The 21,969-nt window shown below is 39.9% G+C and overlaps 3 protein-coding genes across 5 annotated transcripts in view; 2 read left to right on the top strand and 1 right to left on the bottom strand.

Moving 5' to 3' along the window:
• obscn (obscurin, cytoskeletal calmodulin and titin-interacting RhoGEF) overlaps window positions 1-9,361 on the top strand; it is a 63,939-nt gene extending 54,578 nt beyond the window's left edge. Inside the window, exons 71-86 of the mRNA XM_022758258.1 lie at window positions 838-977; window positions 1,684-1,884; window positions 2,007-2,083; window positions 2,168-2,338; window positions 2,522-2,681; window positions 3,288-3,404; window positions 3,539-3,703; window positions 3,821-3,979; window positions 4,082-4,259; window positions 4,378-4,491; window positions 4,644-4,811; window positions 5,084-5,186; window positions 5,313-5,442; window positions 5,864-5,957; window positions 6,169-6,211; window positions 6,844-9,361. Coding sequence (XP_022613979.1) covers window positions 838-977; window positions 1,684-1,884; window positions 2,007-2,083; window positions 2,168-2,338; window positions 2,522-2,681; window positions 3,288-3,404; window positions 3,539-3,703; window positions 3,821-3,979; window positions 4,082-4,259; window positions 4,378-4,491; window positions 4,644-4,811; window positions 5,084-5,186; window positions 5,313-5,442; window positions 5,864-5,957; window positions 6,169-6,211; window positions 6,844-7,948 — 3,125 coding nt within the window. The 3' untranslated portion in view covers window positions 7,949-9,361. The remainder of the gene's footprint in view (window positions 1-837; window positions 978-1,683; window positions 1,885-2,006; window positions 2,084-2,167; window positions 2,339-2,521; window positions 2,682-3,287; window positions 3,405-3,538; window positions 3,704-3,820; window positions 3,980-4,081; window positions 4,260-4,377; window positions 4,492-4,643; window positions 4,812-5,083; window positions 5,187-5,312; window positions 5,443-5,863; window positions 5,958-6,168; window positions 6,212-6,843) is intronic.
• Window positions 9,362-9,428: 67 nt separating this feature from the next.
• On the bottom strand, window positions 9,429-17,960 carry guk1 (guanylate kinase 1). Of its 3 annotated transcripts, XM_022757887.1 has the most exons (9): window positions 17,832-17,960; window positions 16,908-17,042; window positions 14,173-14,245; window positions 12,785-12,898; window positions 12,637-12,678; window positions 12,291-12,526; window positions 12,061-12,145; window positions 11,883-11,968; window positions 9,429-10,822 (listed from the first exon to the last, which is right to left on the bottom strand). In XM_022757887.1, exons 4-9 carry the CDS (start codon window positions 12,894-12,896, stop codon window positions 10,784-10,786), a joined length of 600 nt encoding a protein of 199 aa, XP_022613608.1. In that variant the 5' UTR covers window positions 12,897-12,898; window positions 14,173-14,245; window positions 16,908-17,042; window positions 17,832-17,960; the 3' UTR covers window positions 9,429-10,783. The 3 variants fall into 3 exon arrangements, with proteins under 3 accessions (XP_022613608.1, XP_022613605.1, XP_022613607.1); XM_022757884.1 differs by lacking the exon at window positions 14,173-14,245; XM_022757886.1 differs by lacking the exons at window positions 14,173-14,245; window positions 16,908-17,042.
• On the top strand, window positions 17,049-21,801 carry cunh1orf35 (chromosome unknown C1orf35 homolog). The gene is made up of 8 exons (XM_022757883.1): window positions 17,049-17,680; window positions 19,048-19,198; window positions 19,291-19,336; window positions 19,446-19,528; window positions 19,696-19,768; window positions 20,020-20,099; window positions 20,248-20,370; window positions 21,007-21,801. Exons 1-8 carry the CDS (start codon window positions 17,584-17,586, stop codon window positions 21,260-21,262), a joined length of 909 nt encoding a protein of 302 aa, XP_022613604.1. The 5' UTR covers window positions 17,049-17,583; the 3' UTR covers window positions 21,263-21,801.
• The last annotated feature ends 168 nt before the right edge of the window (window positions 21,802-21,969 follow it).

The raw sequence follows: 21,969 nt of genomic DNA, 5'->3' as shown, positions 1-21,969 counted from the left end.
ACCAATTAAATGCTCATTCAATCATTAATTTGTTATTCAGACAGCGCACAGAATCACGACGTGCTCCAGTGGATGAAAACTTGGCCCAAAACTACCAGTATGTATCCCAAGTGCATCAGCTTCATAATAACTATACATTTTTCTACAAGGAACATGACTTAATGAGATACTTTAGAATTGGGTCGCAAAGGACATGACTTGTTTTACAGTTTTTACTTACATTTATTATATACATACAGGAAGACACAGGTTGTGAATTAAGCTGCAATTAAACAGTTCACCCGTTTCCCGAAAGTGCCTTTTCCATTTCATGCTGTCTGTGCACCTTAACGCCTCCTCATGCATCTTCACTATACTTTTCTTGTCTTTTCAAACTGGTTTCCCACCGACTAGTAGCTTGAATACATGTTTACAGACATGTATGTGGAGAGCTCAGACAATAGTTTTTATCTGTGCTGTAGTTTTCTCTTGAATGTTGTCACAAAACTAACAGAGTCAATATCAAATTAGTGGTCAGTAACAAAGTATTTTTGAGTGACTTGATTATTGTTGTGGAATTTTTGCACTACTTTCCTTCGACAATATATTTATTTGTTTTGAACCAAAGCCTAAAATGATAAAATGAATCAACGACTTGACTGGTCCTGCCTCAGCTGAGCTTTGACAAACTGAGTGGTGTGGTTACTAATAACTGCTACATAAATTCAAAATGTAATGGTAGATGACAGTGACAAACTAAGTTTAAAAAAATAGATTATATTTATGATACATGCTCAAGTTGTTTGCACAATTGACCTGTGTTCATCTGATTGCCTCCGTCCATCCTTGCTGCCCCAGCTTCATTACGCGTACCTGGTGTTGACAGTGATGATGAGACCAAGACTCCTTCTCCATCACCTCATCACGGTCGCTCTCGTCCTCCTTCCCTCATTGCTGACTCCTCCTCGGAGTCTGATGAGGGGGATGCCAGGGGAGAGGTGAGATATCGAAATCATCCGTGTACTATGAAGTGGACAAGAATGTGGACCTTAACTTGTTTATAGTATATGAGGAAATCACCCTAAAACTGGGTAATATATAGATTGTGTGACTAGAGAGACCAGAAAAATAGAGACACCTCTACAGTAGTTTTTTTTATTTGACTCAGTTCTATGATACATTATTAGACTGCACTTGATGGTGATATTGTATTTTCCATTTGGAAAAAATGGGTGAAAAAATATTAGAAACAACTTACAAAACAAGGACACCACAAACTATAGCCTCAACATTAATTTAAGAGAGAATCAAACCATCTCTAGAAGAGAATATTTCCTGAAATGAAACATTTGTTCTCTCTCTGGATAAATAAAGGTTAGAAAATAGTGATACTTAACAATTTTAAAATTTAACCTGCAACAATCTGAAATGAGTTAACTCACACCTTCTGCATAGTATGTAGTCGCTGATCTCTTTATATAACCACTGGACATAAACAGATCTAATAAAGTATTCATATACAATTCAAAAATTTGCTTGGGAAATCTTGCCAAGTGGAGGTTTCTCCAACAGGAAAATATGAATAGCAGTAGAACCAATATATATGTGCAAGAATAAGATGAATTACAGCATATTAGGTTTATATAATGTTATCACAACATATTGTGAAACCTTGTGTGTTGTAATTAATATACATTTTTACAGATGTTTGACATCTATGTGGCAACGGCTGACTACAACCCCACTGTGGCAAGCAAAGAATCTATCTCTCTGAAGGAAGGACAGTATGTTGAGGTTTTGGACTCAGCCCATCCACTCAAATGGTTAGTCCGGACCAAACCGACCAAAACCACACCATCCCGCCAAGGCTGGGTCTCACCTGCCTACTTGGACAAGAAACTCAAAGTATGTCTCAAGAATTCAGCCACTGATCCAACAACATAACAACTTTTTATATTCGTATTAATTAATTGTTGTGAGGCCTTTGAACATTTTAAAGCTAATAATAAAAATGTGTGTTATTTCAGCTCTCAGCTGAAACGGGTGACCTTCCAGAGGCAAGTGTAGAGGAGGTGTCAGAGGGTGAATACAAGAGGAAATTATTGTAAGTACAGCATATCTACATTCACAAAGCAAATCCTGGAATCAAAGGAAGCGCCATAACCAACGATTTTTTTCATGTCCCCAGCCAAATGTTACAGGACCTGATAAATGGTGAATCAGAGTTTGTAAAGGAGATAGACTTCTTTACCTCCCATCACCTGAAGCATGCAGACAGCTCTGATGTGCCGCCTGATGTCAGCACCCAAAAGGAAACCATTTTCAGGAACATTGATGACATCAAGTCCTTCCATAGCAAGTGAGCTCACCTTCTGATTACTTACAATTTTAGTCAGCTATTTTAAAAGCAAGGTAAAGAACATGAATGTTCTCCACCCAGATCATATGGCATTCTCTTCTCTGAAAAATATAATGAAAGACAGTGAGATTTTGTTTTATCATCAGTACATTCATTTTCTTTCAATTTTTTTTTTTTTTTTAGGGCATTCCTCCCGAAGCTGAACGACTGCGACACAGATGATGATGTAGCCATGTGCTTCCTGAAGAACAAGGAGGGCTTTGAGAAGTACCTGCAGTATCTTGTTGGTCAAAGTCAGGCAGAATCTGCTGTCAGTGACAAGACTGTCCACCACTTCTTCAAGGTAACAAAACACTGCTCATGTCATGCCAGAGCCATATGCTCTACTGTGGATTATGCAGTCTGCCTAAAACCATTTAATTGTCTAATCCTAAATTTACCACACTTGAAAAAAATATTTTTGGGTGTAAGAATTTGCAGATTATTTGTTTTTTCCAGTTTATTTAAAGCTGAAATTCTTTGGTAAATTACTTGTATCTCTCTCTCAAATTAAATCGAAGGCAACTGGACTTGTATTTGTCTGTGGAAGACGTTTCGCCTCTTATCCAAGCGGCTTCATCAGTTCATCATGTATTGGTCTCTCTAGTCCGCACTAGTCTGACACAGACTAGGTCACACTAGTGCGGACTAGAGAGACCAATACATGATGAACTGATGAAGCCGCTTGGATAAGAGGCGAAACGTCTTCCACAGACAAATACAAGTCCAGTTGCCTTCGATTTAATTTGAGAGAGAGATAACTATGACCTGGACGAATGAGAACATTCACAGATAAATTACTTGTAAAGTGTACTACATATAAATACCCAATCATTGGGGTGACCAATTGTGCACCAGTAAAATTATTTACATTTTTATTAATTAAAGTTTTCCTTTCATTACATTGTAGGAGTACACTGAGAAAGCACAGGCTAGTGCAGACCCTGCTGATCCCCCTGTACGCAGCATCAATGCCTACCTCCAACAACCACTGGACAGGATTCAGAAGTACAAGGCTTTCCTCAAGGTGACGTATTCACCAGTCACAGAATATGCAGTAGTCTTGTTAGGATATATCACCTGCATGTGTAAGGCATTTGCTTTTAGACCTGTATCATTATCACCTCAGTTGTGTTCAAGTTTCTGCTCTAACATCTTCAGGAGCTCATTCGAAACAAGGCGAGAAATGGTCAGAACTGCTGCCTCCTGGAAGAAGCTTATGCTATGGTGTCTGCGCTCCCTCAACGCTCTGAGAATACTCACCATGTCTCCATGATCGAGAACTATCCTGCCACACTGGAAGTACTCGGAGAGCCAATTAGACAGGTAGGATATCGTTACTAACTGATGAATTTACTGAGTAGAGGTCGATTTTGTGTTTGACAGTCTATATAGATTGGAGTGAAAAGTCTGACACCACTCCACTGGGTTGTTATTTTACAGGGACCTTTCCAAGTGTGGGAAGGAGCTCCTGGAATAAGGACGTCCTCTAGAGGTCACCACCGCCACGTCTTCCTCTTTAAGAACTACTGCATAATCTGCAAACCTAAGAGAGACAGCAACACTGATACACAAACATATGTCTTTAAGAGCATGATGAAGGTAAGACTTTTAATATAATCACACCTTTTTATTTAAAAAAAAAGAAAAGGTCCTCATCTTTCCTGTTCAACAGCCTAAATGATGCTCTTTGTCTTGTTGCAGCTGAATAACATTGATGTGAACGAGACAGTTGAGGGTGATGACCGTGCCTTTGAAATCTGGCATGAACGTGAGGACTCTGTGAGGAAATACACCTTACAGGCCCGAACCATCACCATCAAGAACTCATGGTTGAGAGATTTCAGAGAACTGCAGCAGCGATATGTCACGCCTGCATGGAGTGAGTGGGACACACACACACACACACACACACACATATATAATAGAGTTTTTTCTGTATCTGAATCTCTCATTTGTCACTTTCAAACATTGCCTTTTATGATTAATCTGTTTTATAGGTCCCCCTGACTTTGAGGAAATTCTGGCAAACTGCACAGCAGAGCTGGGACAGACTGTTAAGCTGGCCTGCAAAGTCACTGGAGTCCCCAAACCTGTGGTCACGTGGTACAAGGGTATGAAATTTGCACCAAGTATTTTAGTCATTTGCTCTACTGGACAATATATAGAGGAATGGAGACTAATGGTTCATACCCTTAATCTCTGAGTGCCAGGCAGTTTGGCCAAATGTGTGTCATTAATGCACTGTTTTACATGCTGGACACAGATGGACGTACAGTGGAGGCAGATCCTCATCACATCATCATCGAGGACCCTGATGGTTCCTGCACGCTGATCCTGGACAACATGACAGCAGATGATTCTGGCCAGTACATGTGCTTTGCCACAAGCTCAGCTGGCAATGCCAGCACTCTTGGAAAGATCACAGTTCAGGGTAAATGGCATAAAGTCTGATTGTGTCCTAACATACCAGATGTTTTCATTCATAACTATAATGCACCACTGGAAAACAGCTGTAATAGGCCAGACTGCAGTTAGACTAAAAGGGAAGACCATTTGCAACTAAGGATTTGGTTTAGTTTGCCAATTTACTGAGTAATCAAATATTAGTGTGGAGTGGTCACTTCAGCTGCTTCAGAGAACATTGCTTCAGTACACGTTTTCTCGGGCTTAGACATGTCATCCATTTTAATGTTTTTCTCGCAGTACCTCCTCGTTTTGTGAATAAAATGAGGAATGCTGTCTTTATTGCTGGTGAGGATGCGCAGTTCACCTGTGTCATTCAGAGCGCCCCCAGCCCCAAGATCAGGTACGGACATTTGTTGCTAAGAAACTGGCAGAACCATTTTAATTAAATCTAGTATTTTCTTTGAAATGTCTGTGCCTCCCCTGTGTGTTAATCTCTGCGCTGTGTGGCTGTGTGTACCTGTTAAAGATGGTTCAAAGATGGCAGGCTGCTGACTGACCAGGAAAAGTATCAGACCTACAGTGAGCTCCGCAGTGGGGTTCTGGTCTTGGTAATAAAAAACCTGACAGAGAGAGACTTCGGACACTACGAGTGTGAGGTTGGTCTACACTACTCAGTACAACACATTATATTTAAATCATATGACTAGTGTTTTTTAAACTAATATGTAGAGAGAAAAACAAACATTGCCAGTAGGCAGAAATTCTGTCTAGGATATTAAGTTTAGAAACAAAATAAGGCTTCTGGCACAACTTCACCTACTTCCAAGGGGCATGGAGACAGGAAAAAATCCAAAGAGGTAAAAAACTTGAGCAACACTTGTAGTAAACAGATGATGGTCAAATGAAGTTCCTCTGTTTACTACAATTGGTGCTGGAGTTTTGACCTATATTTAGTTTAAAAGAAGAAATGACTTTCATTCATGTTAATTTGTACTTAGACCTAAGAATCTACTCCAAGTCCATTGATGTCAATTAGCAACATCTTTAGTCTAAAAATACATTCCCTGCTGTTTCCAGCTGTCCAACCGTCTGGGCAGTGCCAAGTGTGCTGCTGATCTAGTCCTACCCTCTGCTGTGGCTCGCACTGGTGAACAGGCCATCACTATTGAAGGTAAGAACTCTGACTTTATCCTTACAAAAGCAGACTGTATAATATACAATTTTTTTCAGGTTCTGAAAAACTAGTAAAATAACTTATTCTTGCATTTAAGTTTAAAGATGGATGCATCTTATACTTTAGATGTGTTCATTTTTAATTCAACTCCAGCTTACACTTATCATCTTGCTTCTATTAAATCTGTTTCTACCTGCTTCTTCCACAGTTACCGAGCAGGAGACTAAAATACCAAGGAAAACCATCATTATGTAAGTGTAATTGGACTAAACTGATCTTCTTGCATGTGATATAATTATTTTTGGCTTTATTGTGTTGACATTGCTTCCTCAAACAGAGCATGGGCTGAGAGGAAATTTGGAGCACTTTAGCTTGTGTGTGTGTGTGCCTCTCTCTGGCCCCATGTATGTATCGTTGTGTTGTATTTAAAGCCTGAGTGCAAAGGATTCTATCACAACGACAATGAAAGGATGGGCTGTTTTCACCAGGGTGCTGTCTTCTTTAACTGGTAACTTAATTATTGCAGCTCCTTATACAGACAGACAGACATTTAAAATGATGTGATGTGTACAGAATAGACTGAAATAATTTAATTACAATATGGAAAGAAAGGATGAGTTCATATTGTTGTGATTATATCCTTTTAAACCGCAGTGAACAGTGCAGAAACCTTCGGGATGCATGTGACAAATGCTTCCTTAACATCAGACTTTCCAGTTTTTGGGGAGTCACCTTTTCCTAATTAGTTACTAGTCACTTGTATGAGTGACTTATGGGTGGCTATTTAAGCCCACAGGCATCAGTGTGAAAACTGCATGCAGCCTGGTAGTTGTACATAAGATCTGTAGCACTGATATTGTCCTTGGTCGTTTTTTAAATCCAGCGAGGAGACTATAACCACTGTGGTGAAAAACCCTCGTATGAGGAGGCACAGATCCCCCGGCTTGACTGTTGCTGGAGCCCACCGCTCTGAGACTTCCACCCCAGAGCCTGCCACCGCCAGGCTCAGGAGGATGCCCACTCCAAGAAAGACCGCTATCCCTACCCTCTATGTCACCGAGCCCGAGGGTGCTGAGGCCAGGGCTATGGAGAGCAAACCCAGGTGGGTTGAAGTAGAGGAGGTCATCGAGTACAAGGTCAATAAATCTCCCAGGCTGCCCAGGAGGAGAGGCATCTCACCTGCAGCATCTGATCGCGCAGCCACTCCCTCCAGACCCAAAAGGTCTCCACCGGAAAACCCAAACGCTAACAATTCTAACAACAAGCTAGTGGAGCAGGCTCAGGCCCAGCTGCCTGGAGACGTCAGCAGCCAGCCGCTCTCCTGGGAAGAAGAGGAGGGCAATGCTCCCTCTGGTTCTGCCACTGTAGAGCCACATGAGCTCTCAACTGTCCTCACTCCAGCTGGAGAGGACAACGATGACCTGGATGATCAACAAACTGTCATCTTTGAACCTGATGATGAAGATAATGATCATGATCTGTTCAGAAAGCAGGAACCTAAGATCCTGAAACAAGGAGATCGTGTTTTGACCCTCGAGGACTTGGAGGACTATGTTCCAGAAGAAGGAGAGACCTATGGCTCCTCCAACGTTATCACTGAAAAGCCTTGTGAGATCTCTGTGCTCCAGAGGGAGATCGGTGGGTCCACGGTGGGACAGCCTGTGCTCCTGAACGTGGGGCGGCCTGTCGTGGCGCCGAGGCAGAGGAGCAGCTTCTTCAGTCGCTTCAAGGAGCACCTCTCTAGCAGTCTTTTCTCATCCACTGTCCCTCAAGCCGGCGGAGCACGGTCCAGTACGGAGAGGCACGTGCCCATCCAAGTGAGCCACGCAAAGCTCGAAGTGAAGCCTTCCTACTGCTCAGAGGTGCAGAGAGTTGAAGGTGGGCAGCAGAGCTTTAAAACCAAAGTGTCAACTCAGACTTACGGCTACACATCAGTGGGAAACCCAGTCACTCTTCAAATTAGAGATAACCTTTATCAGAACCAATAGATGCAAACATTTTTAATTTGGTACCACAAACCCTCTTAGTCTTAAATGGGGACATTTCTACTTACATGATGAAAAAGAACTTATCCTAACCTCAAGTATCTTTTCTGCACTTGACAGACCATTCCATTTTGAAGCTTCCCATCTGAAAGTGGACTCATCCTCTGAGTCTTTTTCTTTTTTTGTCAAATGGTTAGAGTCGCCTGGTCTCTTTAGACTAGGCGAGTTGGAATGTCACTGTAAGCAGGTTTCAGTCCCATGCCATCCCGTTACAACTGCTATATTGTCATGTATATGTGTTGTACAATGCACATGATAGACAGAAGCTACGAAACTAAGGTTTGACATTTTACTGACACTTTCATTGTCTTTTGTTGAGCTGAATTAATTTCATCACATTTCACTTATACATACCTTCACTAATTCATGAACCTTGACCCACTATTATTAACTGATCCAGGCATTATCTTTAGTGATCTCTCTTGTCATATTCATAAACAAAATAGTTATACAATAGATATTTAGATATACATATTTTTTCGGTTTTACTTTTGTACCTTTTCAAGAAATGTTGCCTTTTGCACTTTTGCAGTGCCTTGGATTGTTGGATCAGCAAATGTTGGAGTTAAAGACTATTGATGAGGTCATGACTGCATGTTTCTATTTCAGTATTACTGTAAGTTAACTTAAATGTGCAGCACTGATTATGTAAAACCAACAGAACTCTGGTGACTGTTGGGCTGTTGTCTAAGTTGAATCAAAGATGTACGATCAAATTATCGTCAGTTTGGTAAAATCGGACAGAAGTTCTCTACTACTTTTGTTATTTGTGAATGATTTCTTGGTGAGCAGCTTTTACAAATGTGACATTGCTTCAAGCAAATCATTTGGTAGGTGAACTGACGACCTGTTTCACAACAGATCTGTGTTTGACTGCATCCGTTTGCAGATGTGCCTACAATTGTGAATTCAACGTTATACTCAAGAGTTTTAGACATTTTGACATCTGTTAATGCAGTGCAACGACCTGTGAACTCACAGGGTGACGCAGGGATATTCATGAGTATGTGATATTTAGATGAGTGACTGCATGTATTTGCTTTTCCAAAGGAGATGTGTTTATCCAAAGTAACCTGACCTGTCATGTCATATTTGATTATGAGCAAATGTTTGTGCAAAATACTTGAGCTCAGAATTTACTACCTTTTCAATGCAATTTAGAATGTGACTAGAATAACTGCCTCTTTAGAGATGTGTGGTGTTGGTGTTGTTTAAAGGTGTTCTAGTTAGCTACAAGGATCATGTTATGTAATAATATCAAAGGCACTAACAGATTTTAATTGCTTGTACTTTACATGTGTAGTTTTTGGAAACATGAGATACTCAGTGTTAAATCAGAATAAATAAATGTACTGCAAATAATAGCTAGTTTCTTTCACAATTCTTACTTACAGCACGCATACAAATAATTATTACCCCAGTATTGTGTTTTGACATATTTATTGGAGTTTCAACTGGTAACATAGTCTTACTGCTGGATGTTTAATGAACTTAATCCATAATGATATATTTTTATCAAGCACAACATTGTAATAGCTGGTTAGGTTTAAATGGCAAACCAGAGGACTGCATGCATCTCAACAAATATGATGTGACATTTGCACAAATAATTTAAATAGCAATGAATAATTAACAGTTATAACAAGAACACAAAATCACCTGCACAAAGAAATGGGTGTTACAGGGTGCCTGAATATAATTGTCTGGGTATTTTTAATATCCGTGAAATTGAAAAATGTAATAAGAAAAAAACATGCCAATTTACAAATGGATTATAAATGTTTTCTTAGCTTTCAAGTAAAAGGAGGTTTATCGTGTGCTTAATTCTAAGCAATATAAAAAAGACACGCCATTTAATTTGTCTTCAAAGTTAAAAAGCTCTCCTTTTGTTATGAATCAAAACAGTCCAATGAATGTCATTTTACTCTACAGCTGAAGCTGCAAAGTGATTAAGTTACACAATATAAAAGTTTTACAAATTCACAACTGTAAAATAAACAGTTAAACTGATCAGTCACAGCCAACAAAACAACAAAAAGGTGACATTAGATGTACTATTGTTTCTTTGTTCTACGCTACATTTTCTACCTCTATCATGGGATTTAATCCTACTATAGCACTTCAGTATTTATCCTTATCCAGCAAACCAAACTTTAATGATGTTAACACACTATGTGGCCAAGTCTGTAGAGTAAAAGCATTAACCAGCACTGGAACAGTTGTATTATTTCAACAGTACAGTTGACTTGCATGTATCCCTTGTAAGTAAACAACTGCCATGTTTTCCGTCGCCAGCACATTTGATTGTTTCTGTAAATCTATTTAACTATCAACACAGTTGCACAAAAAAACTCTAATGTTGTAAGAATAACATAACTCACTGCCACTAACCAAGATATCCAGATACATAGTTCTTCATACCATTGACAAACCAGTTTATCCTGAATGGAATGAGTTATTTTAAGCTTTGTTTGCAGGACCAAGCTGCAAGTAGTATATCCATTTATCTGAACATCCTACCATGCCAGTCTCATCAAGTAAGGATTATTGGAGTATCTTTTTTTCATACAAATGAAAATAAAAATATAAAAAGCGCTTTGTCAGTAAAAAAAAAAAAAAAGGTCCACTTTACAGTATGTTATCATATACTTCTAAACAGTATGTAAATCCAACGGACAGACCACCATCTGTGGGAATGTACACGACTGGAATGGAGGTCTGTGGTTTTGTGAGGAGTGGCTGGACGGGACTTCATGGTGTCAGGATGCCGCTGGTCTCCTACGAAGACATGCTGATTTTCTTCACTTTATTAATTTCCTAGAGAAAGAAAAAAACATCATAACATAACGTCATAAAGAAGTCATAGTATAGTGTTATGGCTATAGAGATCATATGGAGATCAGAATTTAGGTCACAGGTTCCCCAGCTAATCAGGAGCAATGGGATGCACCTGGGATCTCCCTCAGCTGGTGGCAATCAGCTGAGGCTGGGAGGTTTTATAAGGAGATTTGGTTTCCTTGTTCATGTGGTTGTGTGCTGTCAGAGGGGCAAAACCTTCAGTTAGTTTTCTGAGTTTTGTGTTGTTGGTCTTGCCTATTCTAAGAATTTCTCATTTGGCAATTTTTATTTACCCCCCTTCTCTGTGTCTTCCAATATCTTTTGATTTTGGTCCAATTCTTCTGTTATTCTATCCCCATTTTTAGTGGGTGATGGTTGGGAACTATATTCCCACCGGTACCTTTTAGAACCCACGGACTCATTTTGTTCTGTGTTTTGTTGCGGTGTTTAGTGTTTTGTTAGTTTCCCCAACAGCGGCCCCTGTGTACCAGGATTTTTTTTTGTTTGTTTTTTTGGGGGAAACGTAACAATAGTAAGGCATAAAAGGTCATAGTATAGTAGGGCATAAAAAAGAGGCCCAGGGTTCGAACCCAGAACCTTCTTACCACTGTACCACCGTGTAGGGTAAAAAAAAAAAAAAAAAAGTCATAGTATAGTAAGGCATTAGAGTCGCCAATTAGCCTAATGTGCATGTCTTTGGATTTTGGGAGGAAGCCGGAGCAACCAGAGGACTTGCGTAGGCAGGGGGAGCCACTTAGTTCGCTAATGCCTGGGGCCGGCCTTTGGCTGCAGCTAGCTAACTTAACAAGCTAACATTAGCTCCATTAGTTATTTGAAAACTCGGTCTCCAGTTGACTGCAGCCCCGTGCACAGCACAATCCAAAGCTTGACAGGAGCTGTTGTGCCTGGTTTTGGTTGCTAAAATATGACTGGATAATCACTATTCAAGGGGAGGGGGTTAGCAAATGGTCAACAAAACTTTTCATTTGTAACTGTGTTTGTTGATACGCAACTGTTAATAGTGTTAATAGTAACTCACCTCAAGAAGAGCATTTTTTAACTGCCCATAAGCATCCTCCAAACTGTCATTGACGATTATAACATCAAATGCACCAGGTTCTTTACCTAAAAGAAGATACAAATATTCTCACAGTCATGATTTGAACGTTTGGCTGGTTTGAAACTTTAGTTTTTCTGAGCAAACTGTAAATACTTACTGAACTCCATTTCCACCTTGGCTGCATGTAAACGTTTCTGGAGACTCTCCTCTGACTCTGTTTTCCTGTCTCTTAAACGTTTTTCCTGTAACAACAAAATCAAATCAACAGAAGGCATGCAGAAATATTCAGAGGATCCAAAACCTGTGGGACCAGTTATGTGACAACAGGGAGTGTCTAAATGTGAATAAACTGTTTATTCAGAGAGAAGCATTTCCTTGTGCTCTCACCAGGATTTCTATGGATGGTGGCTGGATGGAGATGTAAATGGGATTGAGGTTTGTCCCTTTGATGTTCCTCACACCCTGCATGTCAATGTCAAGTATACAGATGAGGTTCTTGGCCTGGACGTCTTGCACAGCGGCTTTACTCGTCCCGTACATGTTCCCAGAGAACTCCGCGTTCTCGATGAAATCACCGTTGTCGATGCCAGCCTGCATCACCTCCCGTGTTACATAATGGTAATCTGAAACCACAGAACAAGGACACATGAAGAAGAAAAAAAAATATAAAACTGTTTACTAGAAATTTAAGAAATGAGTTGTTAGCATGGTCATGAAAAAGGAAACTCTGTACCTTTGCCATTTTCCTCTCCAGGCCGGGGGTTTCTTGTTGTATCTGAGGATTGATGAGACATTTATGCCATGGTCTGTACTGGATTTGAATCTAGAGCTGAATTGATTAGTTGATTGGGTTTTATACCAAAACAAAGTTGTACACTTACGAGAGACGCTGAAGCCAAAGACACTGTCATATTCCTTTATGAGCTTCTTCAGCAGAGTGCTCTTCCCTGCCCCGGAGGGCCCGCTAAGCACCACAGGCCTGGGTCCAGCCATAGCTGAAAGAGAAGTAGAGAAATGAGGAGTTGTCAGTGAGGGCTGAGAGACTGAGGCTCAAGGGTGACACATAACCACTGGAATCTCACTGCATGAGTCATCGTAGGAGCAAATCTGTTTGTGCACAGACATATGGTATTAAAATCACAGCAGTAATACAACATTATATAGCAGCTTCACATGTTTAGACAAACCTTGCTCTGGTGGATAAACATGATTAAATGATAAGCCAGCAGTTCTCAAAGCAAATGATGAGACCAAAATATCCCCTCAGGAAGAGAGCAATCAACTGGTTGGCAAGCTATGGAGGTTACCATGGTGCTGTAGAGGAACAATTCATCACTAATTGGAGAGCCCTACTGCACTTGTTGATGGCAGGAAAGAACAGAACAGTTAACAAGAAAATTTCTGAGTGCTAGATGTACTGAAGGTACAGAGTGGGCTTGGTTCCCCCAAGACACAATGGACATCTGCCATGGCCATCCTCTGGGCTAAGAGGGGCCGAGCAGAAGTTGCAAATGGAGAGTGTAATGCACATCAGGACATAGTTTCTGTGATACGTTTCTGTGATTTGTGTGTAAGAGCCCGTCCATCTCAACGCAGACATCGCCAAGGCGAGAGCACCCAGGCACATGTAACACTGTAAGGCCAGCAATGGCAGCAGCTGGCAGAGGCGGTAAGGTGTAAAGGCTAGCTAATGCTAACAACATACACGACCTATGTGCTTAGGCGAACAGATGAAAAGGACACTGCTGCTGGGTGTCAGGCTTCTTTTATCGGGTGGTTTGCCTCACCCTGGTCCCATGCATGACTTGGTACAATGACTCCACCTCGTGTATTGCATACCGTCTCCAGCAGTCAGGAAGAATGAAACATGACTTCCTTTAACTAAATTACACAGCCATCCAGTCACTGCCAAGCCTATACAGAGTACTTGCAGTATACATGTTTATAAAAGGTACTTGTTTCTCGATATCTTGCCTTTTGTTTCCCCATTACCAGTTATTTTTGGCATGCTACTCAAGTAAGGAATAAAGTAAAGCCCATAGTGTTCCTCCTTACCTTTCCACACAGAGTGCAAGTAGACAAGGCATTCAAGTGAGCAGGGCGGGTGTGATTGTGTGTCGTGGGTGATGTACAAGAGCAAAGGGGAGGATGGAAAGAAAGGGCAGGGCCATGTTTACACACCAGTATTTTGAATGGTTTATACATAATGATCTGATATTGCAGAAAGATCCATGTGTGTATTATTACTAGTCCAATTACTATTACTTACATCAATATCAGGTATCAGATGGGTTGGCAAGAAGTTGGAAAATTAGGTATTCCATATGACATGATGACATGCACTAAATCAAAAACAAAAATGTGTTCATTAGCTTAATCGATCTTTAAAAACAAAAGTAAAATGTGCTAGATTTTGGCACGCCTCTGTGGTGTTTGAATACATAGAATAAAATCACAGCATTATGAGCCGTCTTGTCTCTAGGCAAACCAGATGCAGCGAGGCTGTGTCTGCAGGTGCAAATGACAAGAGTCACTCTCAGTTGCCTCTTGAATGCTTCCCGTAAACAGCAACATGGCTAATTAAAGTTGCAGGTGTTCCTTTTTCAGAGGTCAGTGAAGCCTCAACATTTTCAGTCCTGTTTTTAGAATGGGTATCACCCCCTAACCCCAACCCTCCACAACCAGATTTTCAAAAGTTATCCATGATTGTATTTGGGCAATTTACAGCAGCTTCATGTTATCATTTAGAAACAAACAGGGCTGCAACTACCAAATGTTTCTAATTAAATATTTTTCTTAGTTTATCATTAAGTCTATAAAAAGTCCACCACATTTTCACAGAGCCTTTGAAGATGTTTAATTTACAGCAATATAAGACACATTGGAGAGGCTGCAACCAGTGAATGTTCAGCATGTTTGATAAATGTCTGAAATGATTAGCTGTCAAAGTTGATGCAGATTCATTTCGTTGATTGACGAATCATTTCAGTTCTAGAAATAAAGACATTTTTTATGCCCACTGTCCTGTGGGCTGCTTATACTTGAAAACACCTACTATAAGTTCATCAAACAATGAACAGAATCAAATTTAAAAAGCCTCATCTGCTTTCTAATTGATTAATTGCCAAAATGAAAAGATAATACCACCCAAGTTATTATAAACAGTCCTGGAACACTTGATTTATGAAATTAAATCAATCAATTCTAATTTTAAGAATTTCTTACTCCCGAAAGCAACAGATAACTACTTAAATGAACATTAAATGTGCAATTTCAAGCCATCATTTTGAGGAACAGATGGTACAGTTACATAATTGCCGAGTCCCCTTTCGCCTCTTTATGTCCACATAAAGGTTGGATCACAGGGCTAAGAGGAATTAACATCAGTCCTGAAACAGGCAGGAGTTCTGTGTCTTGCTCAAGGAGGGAAACCTCATAACTAATCATTGACAATTGCATTTCTTATTGACATCATCTGACACCTGCAGCTCCCATTCACTCACACAAGAACCAACCTCGAACCAACCTTGTACTTAGATTAGAGCTGTGTGACAGGAAATGAGAGACATGAGTTTACAATTATCCATGTGCACTCAAGCTCATGTGATTGATATTTGCCTGAAGCAAATTTTAAGTCATGTGAAACCTATTAGACCTTAGTGGTCAGATCAGCAACTACTTTCCAAGCAAAAAGTGACATTTTATGGTTCCAGGTTCTCAGATGTGATGATTCAGTATTTTTCAGCCTTTTCATGGACAGAATGATTTATTGACTAACAGAGAAAACACTTAACAGAATAATAAGTAATGAAAAATAAAAAATTTTTGCAACTCTGAAAGTACAACATACAGTTTGTAATGTCAAAGCAGTTATTTTGTTAGCTCAGTTTGCCCTGAAACAGGGGTGATTTGGAGGTTAAGTGGGCACACGCACATTCAGTTTTCCTTTATATTCAGTTTAATGCTGTGATCCTCTCAATCTAACTCAGTTTTTTTCAGAAATTGTGAAAGTAGCAATTTCCGTTTATTAATATAGAGTAAGTGTCACAAGTTTCTACAATCTTGTGCCAGACTTATCTAACAGATAAGAACAGCTAAGTCGGGCATTGAAAAGGGCACTTTTAATCATTGTTAGTAGCAATAAAATGTTATGGATCTGTATCTAAATAAAATTAAAATGTATTGGATTGCTATGTGCACTGGTGCTGACTGGCATGACTTTTTTGATTACTTTATTATCATATAAAACCTTGATGACCTTGTCATAATAGGCTGAATTAAAGATGCAGGAGTGAATAAAGGCTTTAAAATATTGCATCATTTGGCTTTAATATATTACATTGTATAACTATGTTATCAAAATGACCTTATGTACAGTTGATTAGTGTCTAATACAGCCTTTTAAAATGTGAACTGTTTGCTGTGTACACAAGCACTGTGTTATGAATACAACTGAACTCAATGGGCCGCCAAAGACTTCAGTGCAATATATAACTCATAATACCTAAAACTGTGTGTTATAATGAGCTTATGTACATATGTTCAATGGGTAACACTGCACATTTAGAATACTACTGTATATATTACCTGACATAAATGGATGTCTATGGGATTGCTTTTAAAACTTTTGTTTGCAGGACTTTTACTTGTAATTGCGTATATTGTGTTTTCATGTTGATGTACTGGTACAGGTAAGTAAATATTTATTTCTACCACTGAATGTCTAACAGTTGTCAATAAGAAAAGACATAGCCCCATTCTAAGAATCCAATTAACCATAACCTGGCATACTTCTGGTTGAACTACAGGTAACATTGAATCAGCTAAACTAATCCAGTTTAGTAAACAACAACCATCTTAACCTGCAGCAACGGTGAAGAAAAACAGTGACTGGAGTCACACTGACGGAAATGAATGGCTGACTCTTAACTACAGTGATACAGAAAACAATTCAAACAGAACGACACAGACAAACACATAAACAAACAACATCCTCCTTCTTACCTGAAAATAGCCTGGAAAAATATCTCATGTACATCGGGAGTTACGTTAGTCTAAGATTGTGAGACCTTGTCCGGAGGGTTTTCTCCCTCCTCCGCTGCAAGAGCCATTAGGGAACCGGGGCTGTCTACGTCATCACTGCGGGTCACAACATTAACACGTCACGGCGAGAATGTGCGAGACAAAACAAAGAATCGTCAAGTTTTGCTATCATTAGCCAAAGAGAAAATATGCTGCAAACGCAGGCATTTTAAATGTATCAGTGCAATAAGCTAGTAGCTACACTTTTTTCCTTAACGCGGAGATTAATGTATGCACGGTGAGGGATTGCCATTGCTGTAGCTCTGTTTTCAGGGCGCGGAGTAACGCATGCTGCAGAGCATAGCCTAGCTGGAGGAGTTAGATCGCTGTTTTACTCAACAATACCTCTTGAGCTTGGTGGACATTTCATGAAAATACACGCTATATTAGTTGCCGGGTTAGTTTCAGTGGTCTGAGTAAATACCACCAGAAAGCACGTTGTTCCGACCGATGCAGGGGTCCTAAACACATCGTAACTCCCCGGATGAGTGAACGCTGAAGGCCTGGCCAATCGCGCAGCTCATGTGCTACCGTGGCTAAAAGTTAGCGGGCAGGACTAGCGGCCCGCAGTTCTTAATCTAAAAGTGACTGACTAAACATGTTTGGTTCTTCGAGATCAGGGGGGATCCGAGGAGGACAGGACCAGTTCAACTGGGATGACGTGAAAGTTGATAAACACAGAGAAAATTATCTCGGTAAGTTTTAAGAGCCAAGTTGGCTATGGGCGCTGACCAGAGACAATGCTAATAGTTGTCTGCTAACTTACAAACAACAGAGCAAGGCATGTAAAATCACACATAAGCTACACACAATGGCTCCAATGCTTCACGTGCTGTTTCTGCATACCTTTTGTTTTAGAGTCCCTCATTCCACAGTATCTGTGCTGGTCTAGTCGTTCGCTTTTCCTCCTGTTTTCCACCCTACAAACAGCAGGTCTTAGCTTTTATTACTTCCCGTCTCTCTCACTGAGCAGACACACGTAGCCTCTCAGTTATGTGACCCCAAACCGCTGGCAACATGTCAGCATGCCAAGCAAGGGCTACGTAGCACCCACCACAGCTGTGACATGAAAGGATAAAACAGAATAACGTTACACCATGTGTTCAGTAAGTTAAATAAACACATGAAATGGGTATTATGGTACAATAAAAAGCTTATTGTAACAGTACACATCTTATCAGCAGCAGAGATTTTCTAAAGTCTGGTGAGATTAACAAGTGGCTCTGGAGAGAGGAAATGACTCTGTAATGTGTATTCAGTATGTAATTTATTTTTTATTCATGTGTTAAATCAAAGCTAAAATTCTACCAAAAAACTGAATTTAATTTGTGCTGTTCCAGTAAGTTTGGATAGTCACATCAGTATCAACAATAACTTGCATCTGCAACAATGAGTTATCAGTTGATTAATCATTTAAATAATTTTCAAGCAATGTTAATGTAAAATGTTAAACATTTGATGGTTCTGCTTCTTAAATAGTGGATTTTAGACTATTGTTTGGACAAAACATGGACATTGGACATTTAAAGACCATGTGCTCTTGGAAATCTGATAAGCATTTTTTGCTTTTATCTGATGTTTTATACACACAATAATAAATCACTGCATCTGGGAAGGAATTTGCTTATTAATTGGTGATGAGAACAGTTTTTTGCTACAGCCCTACACAATCATAAATTGCGAGATCTGAAGTGAGTGAAGCCATGAGGTGACCTCCATTGGAGTTGTTCCTTTAACACTAAATTAGATTGACTGAGCTCAATTCATTATTGTTTTTGGGTATTGCATCCAGGAGTTTTATGTTATTGTAGGGCCAAGATCTTTGAATCAGAAAATGTTTCATTCATAAATTGTACAAACTTTACGTCCTGTTAAAATCAGTTTGGCCGCTGTTGTGGCATTCCACATTGTTACATTACCACTACAGCAGCGACTCTGCTGTTCAGCATAAGGAGGGACTAGTTAAAATTCACAAAGTAGAACTCAGCTCTACAGTACAGTAGAAATAACATAAATAACACATCTTTCTCAATCACTCTCAATTCCTCTGTGTTATTTCCAGGTAACTCTTTGATGGCACCAGTAGGACGATGGCAAAAAGGCAAAGACCTGACATGGTATGCAAAAGACAAAAAAGGCAAGGAAGCTTTGTCCAGAGAGGATGAACTTGCCGCCATCAAAGCTGCAGAGCACGAGGCACTGATGGCTGCCCTGTATGTATAACTTCCTTTTAAAAAGAAATTGGAAAGTAATGCAAGCATAGACTGATGAATGTAATTAATTTACTTTTCTGTTTTTAATCTAGAGGGCACAAGAATATAAAGAGACAACCAACTGGCCTGACCAAAGAGGTATGTCACTTTGTTTCAGTTTTGCTTTCAGTCAAAAGATCAGAAAAAGCTGTTAAAGAATTTGCCTGCTTTAAAAATGTTGAATGATATGAATCTTTTTTGATACTAGGACCTTGCAGATGTTTGCAGGCGGGAAGAGGTTGATGGTGAGGAGAGAAATGTGGACCGTGTCTCAGGCCTGGGAAGCTCCAGGTGATTTTTTTTTTTTTTTTTCTGTCTTCTTAATAGGAAAACCATGGTTCTATTTTTGTTCAGTCACAATGTTCCTCTTGACATTCAAGTGGTGGCTAGAGAGCTGCTTATCCGAGTGCACTGTGATTCTAAAGTGTTTGTTTACAAGTGTGTGTTTCCTTTTACAGTGCAGGGTCAAGGAAAATGTTGCTGTCCCAAAAAGAAAAGGAGGCTGCGAAAATAGGCTTACCAGTTTTTACAGTAAGTTGACTTTCTCTCTCCATGGCCTTTTCAAATGTCAGATATTTAATATACTGATATTGATTATGTCAATAATGTGCCATGCATTATGATGGACAAAAATGATTGCAGTTTCATAATAAAACAAACGGGCCTTTTGAATATCTTTTTTGAGTAGTACTAGAAATAGTAGTATCAGTAAAAGTTAAGAGAAGTTCATTTCATGCGATCTGCACCTTGATGTAAAAATGAAAGAAATACTGTCTTTACAGCACCACAAGACCGAGGGTCGTCCAGAAACCGCAACAGCAAGAACATCTGAGAGTGTAGAAAAAGGAGAGGTGGAACAACGGTGCGTGTGCATATTAGTTAGTCTATTTCACATTCCATGCTCAAAAAACATCCAATATTTACCTCCACTGGGGCAAATGTGGCCCTGTATCCAGTTTTTTATGTTTATCTGAATAATAATTATCTTCACTACTCACTTTTAACTCTAGGCATGAGAGCAAAAAGAAGAAGAAAGAGAAAAAGAGCAAAAAGGAGAAAAAGAAGAAGGAAAAAAAGAAGAAAAGGCAAAGAAGAGACTCATCCTCTTCAGATTCAGATGACAACAGAAAGCGGTTGGTTCACTCATTCATTCTGTCACCCGAAGAGCGACAAAACAGGATTACTACAAACTATGGCTTAAAAAAACTGAGGCATTTTGGCTTCAATCAGTGATATTGTGTTGTATCTTAATAAATCATATTGCATATTTGCTCATGGTACTGTGTCCACCTCCTGCATAGTGGAGCAGACTTGCCATGAAACAGAAGCTTTCCTCTGTCAGCACTAGAGGGCACCAAGGCACTGTCCTACACACAGCAACTTGAAGCATTGCCTTTTAGAATTAGGGAGCACTTATCCCAAGATAATAGATATATTGTGTAAATCAGGTCTGTGGTGGTGTTGAGGGGGTATACCTGATTTAATAGTGTAATTTATGTGTTTCAGTAATTTGTGCCAGCAAGACAGGATTCACATGACCCAACATATGATAGACGTCTACAGAATTCATGATATATAAGCAGTTGAAGATGCAGAAGCGTGTCAAACACAATAGTCAGTTATATTCAGTTACCGGGCCATTTGGTATTTTCTGTGGATGTTACTGCAGAGCTCATCTGGCAGTTAATTCTTTCCCAGTGTCACAACATCTTAACTGAATCCCCACTGCAACGCCAGTCATTGATTGTTTGTTTCTTTTTACTCTTCAGGCACAGAAAGGACCACCATCATCATAATCCATCATACCATAGTCAGAGTGGAGCCAGACCCCATGACAGCCATTCAAGGGGGGGGGCAAAGGCTGAGCGACAGCCCTCCTACCCTTATCATCGACAGCAGCGGCATGACACAGACTCCTCTGATGGGGGGTCTCCTGTGTCCCGTAACCCCGCCAGCCACAAGATGGCCCCTGCTGGTGCAACACAAAGCCACAGGCGGCGCCACGACACAGACTCGGACGACTAATGTCCCCCTCCCCGTAAATTCAAAGATGCATAATGCAGACAGAGCGCTCTACAGCAGCTCGACTGGCCCTGAAGCCCTCATTTACCCTGGACAACCAAATATATAGGTGATGGAGACAGGTTAATGTGTCTGGCCTCATGTTTTAACTTTTCACCAATGACTTGGTCCTGGGACACTGTGTCTTTTGTGGTATTTTGAATTTTGTTAGTATTTCAACACATTCTGTATGATTTTACAACAATACTTACTGTATTGTATATCATAGGTTGTGAGTTTCTAGTTTTTATTTTATCACATAAAAAACCATGTAAGATAGAAATTTTTCAATAGCAAATGGAATTATCTTTTATTCCTATGTCTTGCCCTCGTGGCTGTTATTGCTCAGGAAATCTTAGAAATTTTAAGTTAAACCCAGAACATTGTTGCGTATGTTGGGTGACCACTACAATTCATCAGTGGAGATCAGTGATACAATGAAAATACTTAAATATAGGGCTTTGTGGCTGCCTCTTGCAAAATTACAACATTTTTAAAATCAATTAGGTGTGTTTCTTTTGGTGTTTTTTGTTGAAAATTCTCTAGGATGCTCCTTGATGCCTTTGCATCCTTGGACATCACCATCCCACTGTGCCTCTTGCACTACTCAGCAGCTCCAGTCCTTTTCTTTTTCTCAGTCATGCCAGCGCTCCTTAATCCCTCACCGTTCT

This window comes from Seriola dumerili, unplaced genomic scaffold, assembly GCF_002260705.1.
Source record: "Seriola dumerili isolate Sdu_G_001 unplaced genomic scaffold, Sdu_1.0 BDQW01000291.1, whole genome shotgun sequence".
Lineage (NCBI taxonomy): Eukaryota > Metazoa > Chordata > Actinopteri > Carangiformes > Carangidae > Seriola > Seriola dumerili.
The sequence above is the reverse complement of the archived record's forward strand: the minus strand, read 5'-3'. Positions and strand labels throughout refer to the sequence as shown.

Bases quoted from the DNA above. Each gene is read 5' to 3' on its own strand.
- guk1 (XM_022757884.1), bottom strand. From the start codon at position 16,941: ATGTACATGAGATATTTTTCCAGGCTATTTTCAG. The intron at 12,679-12,784 runs GTAAGTGTACAA...ATCAATCCTCAG, and splicing joins CTTTGGCTTCAGCGTCTCTC to ATACAACAAGAAACCCCCGG. The intron at 10,823-11,882 runs GTGAGTTACTAT...TTCTTTCTCTAG, and splicing joins TAAAAAATGCTCTTCTTGAG to GAAATTAATAAAGTGAAGAA.
- cunh1orf35 (XM_022757883.1), top strand. From the start codon at position 17,584: ATGTTTGGTTCTTCGAGATCAGGGGGGATCCGAGGAGGACAGGACCAG. The intron at 19,199-19,290 runs GTATGTATAACT...TTTTTAATCTAG, and splicing joins GAGGCACTGATGGCTGCCCT to AGGGCACAAGAATATAAAGA. The intron at 20,100-20,247 runs GTGCGTGTGCAT...TTTTAACTCTAG, and splicing joins AAAGGAGAGGTGGAACAACG to GCATGAGAGCAAAAAGAAGA.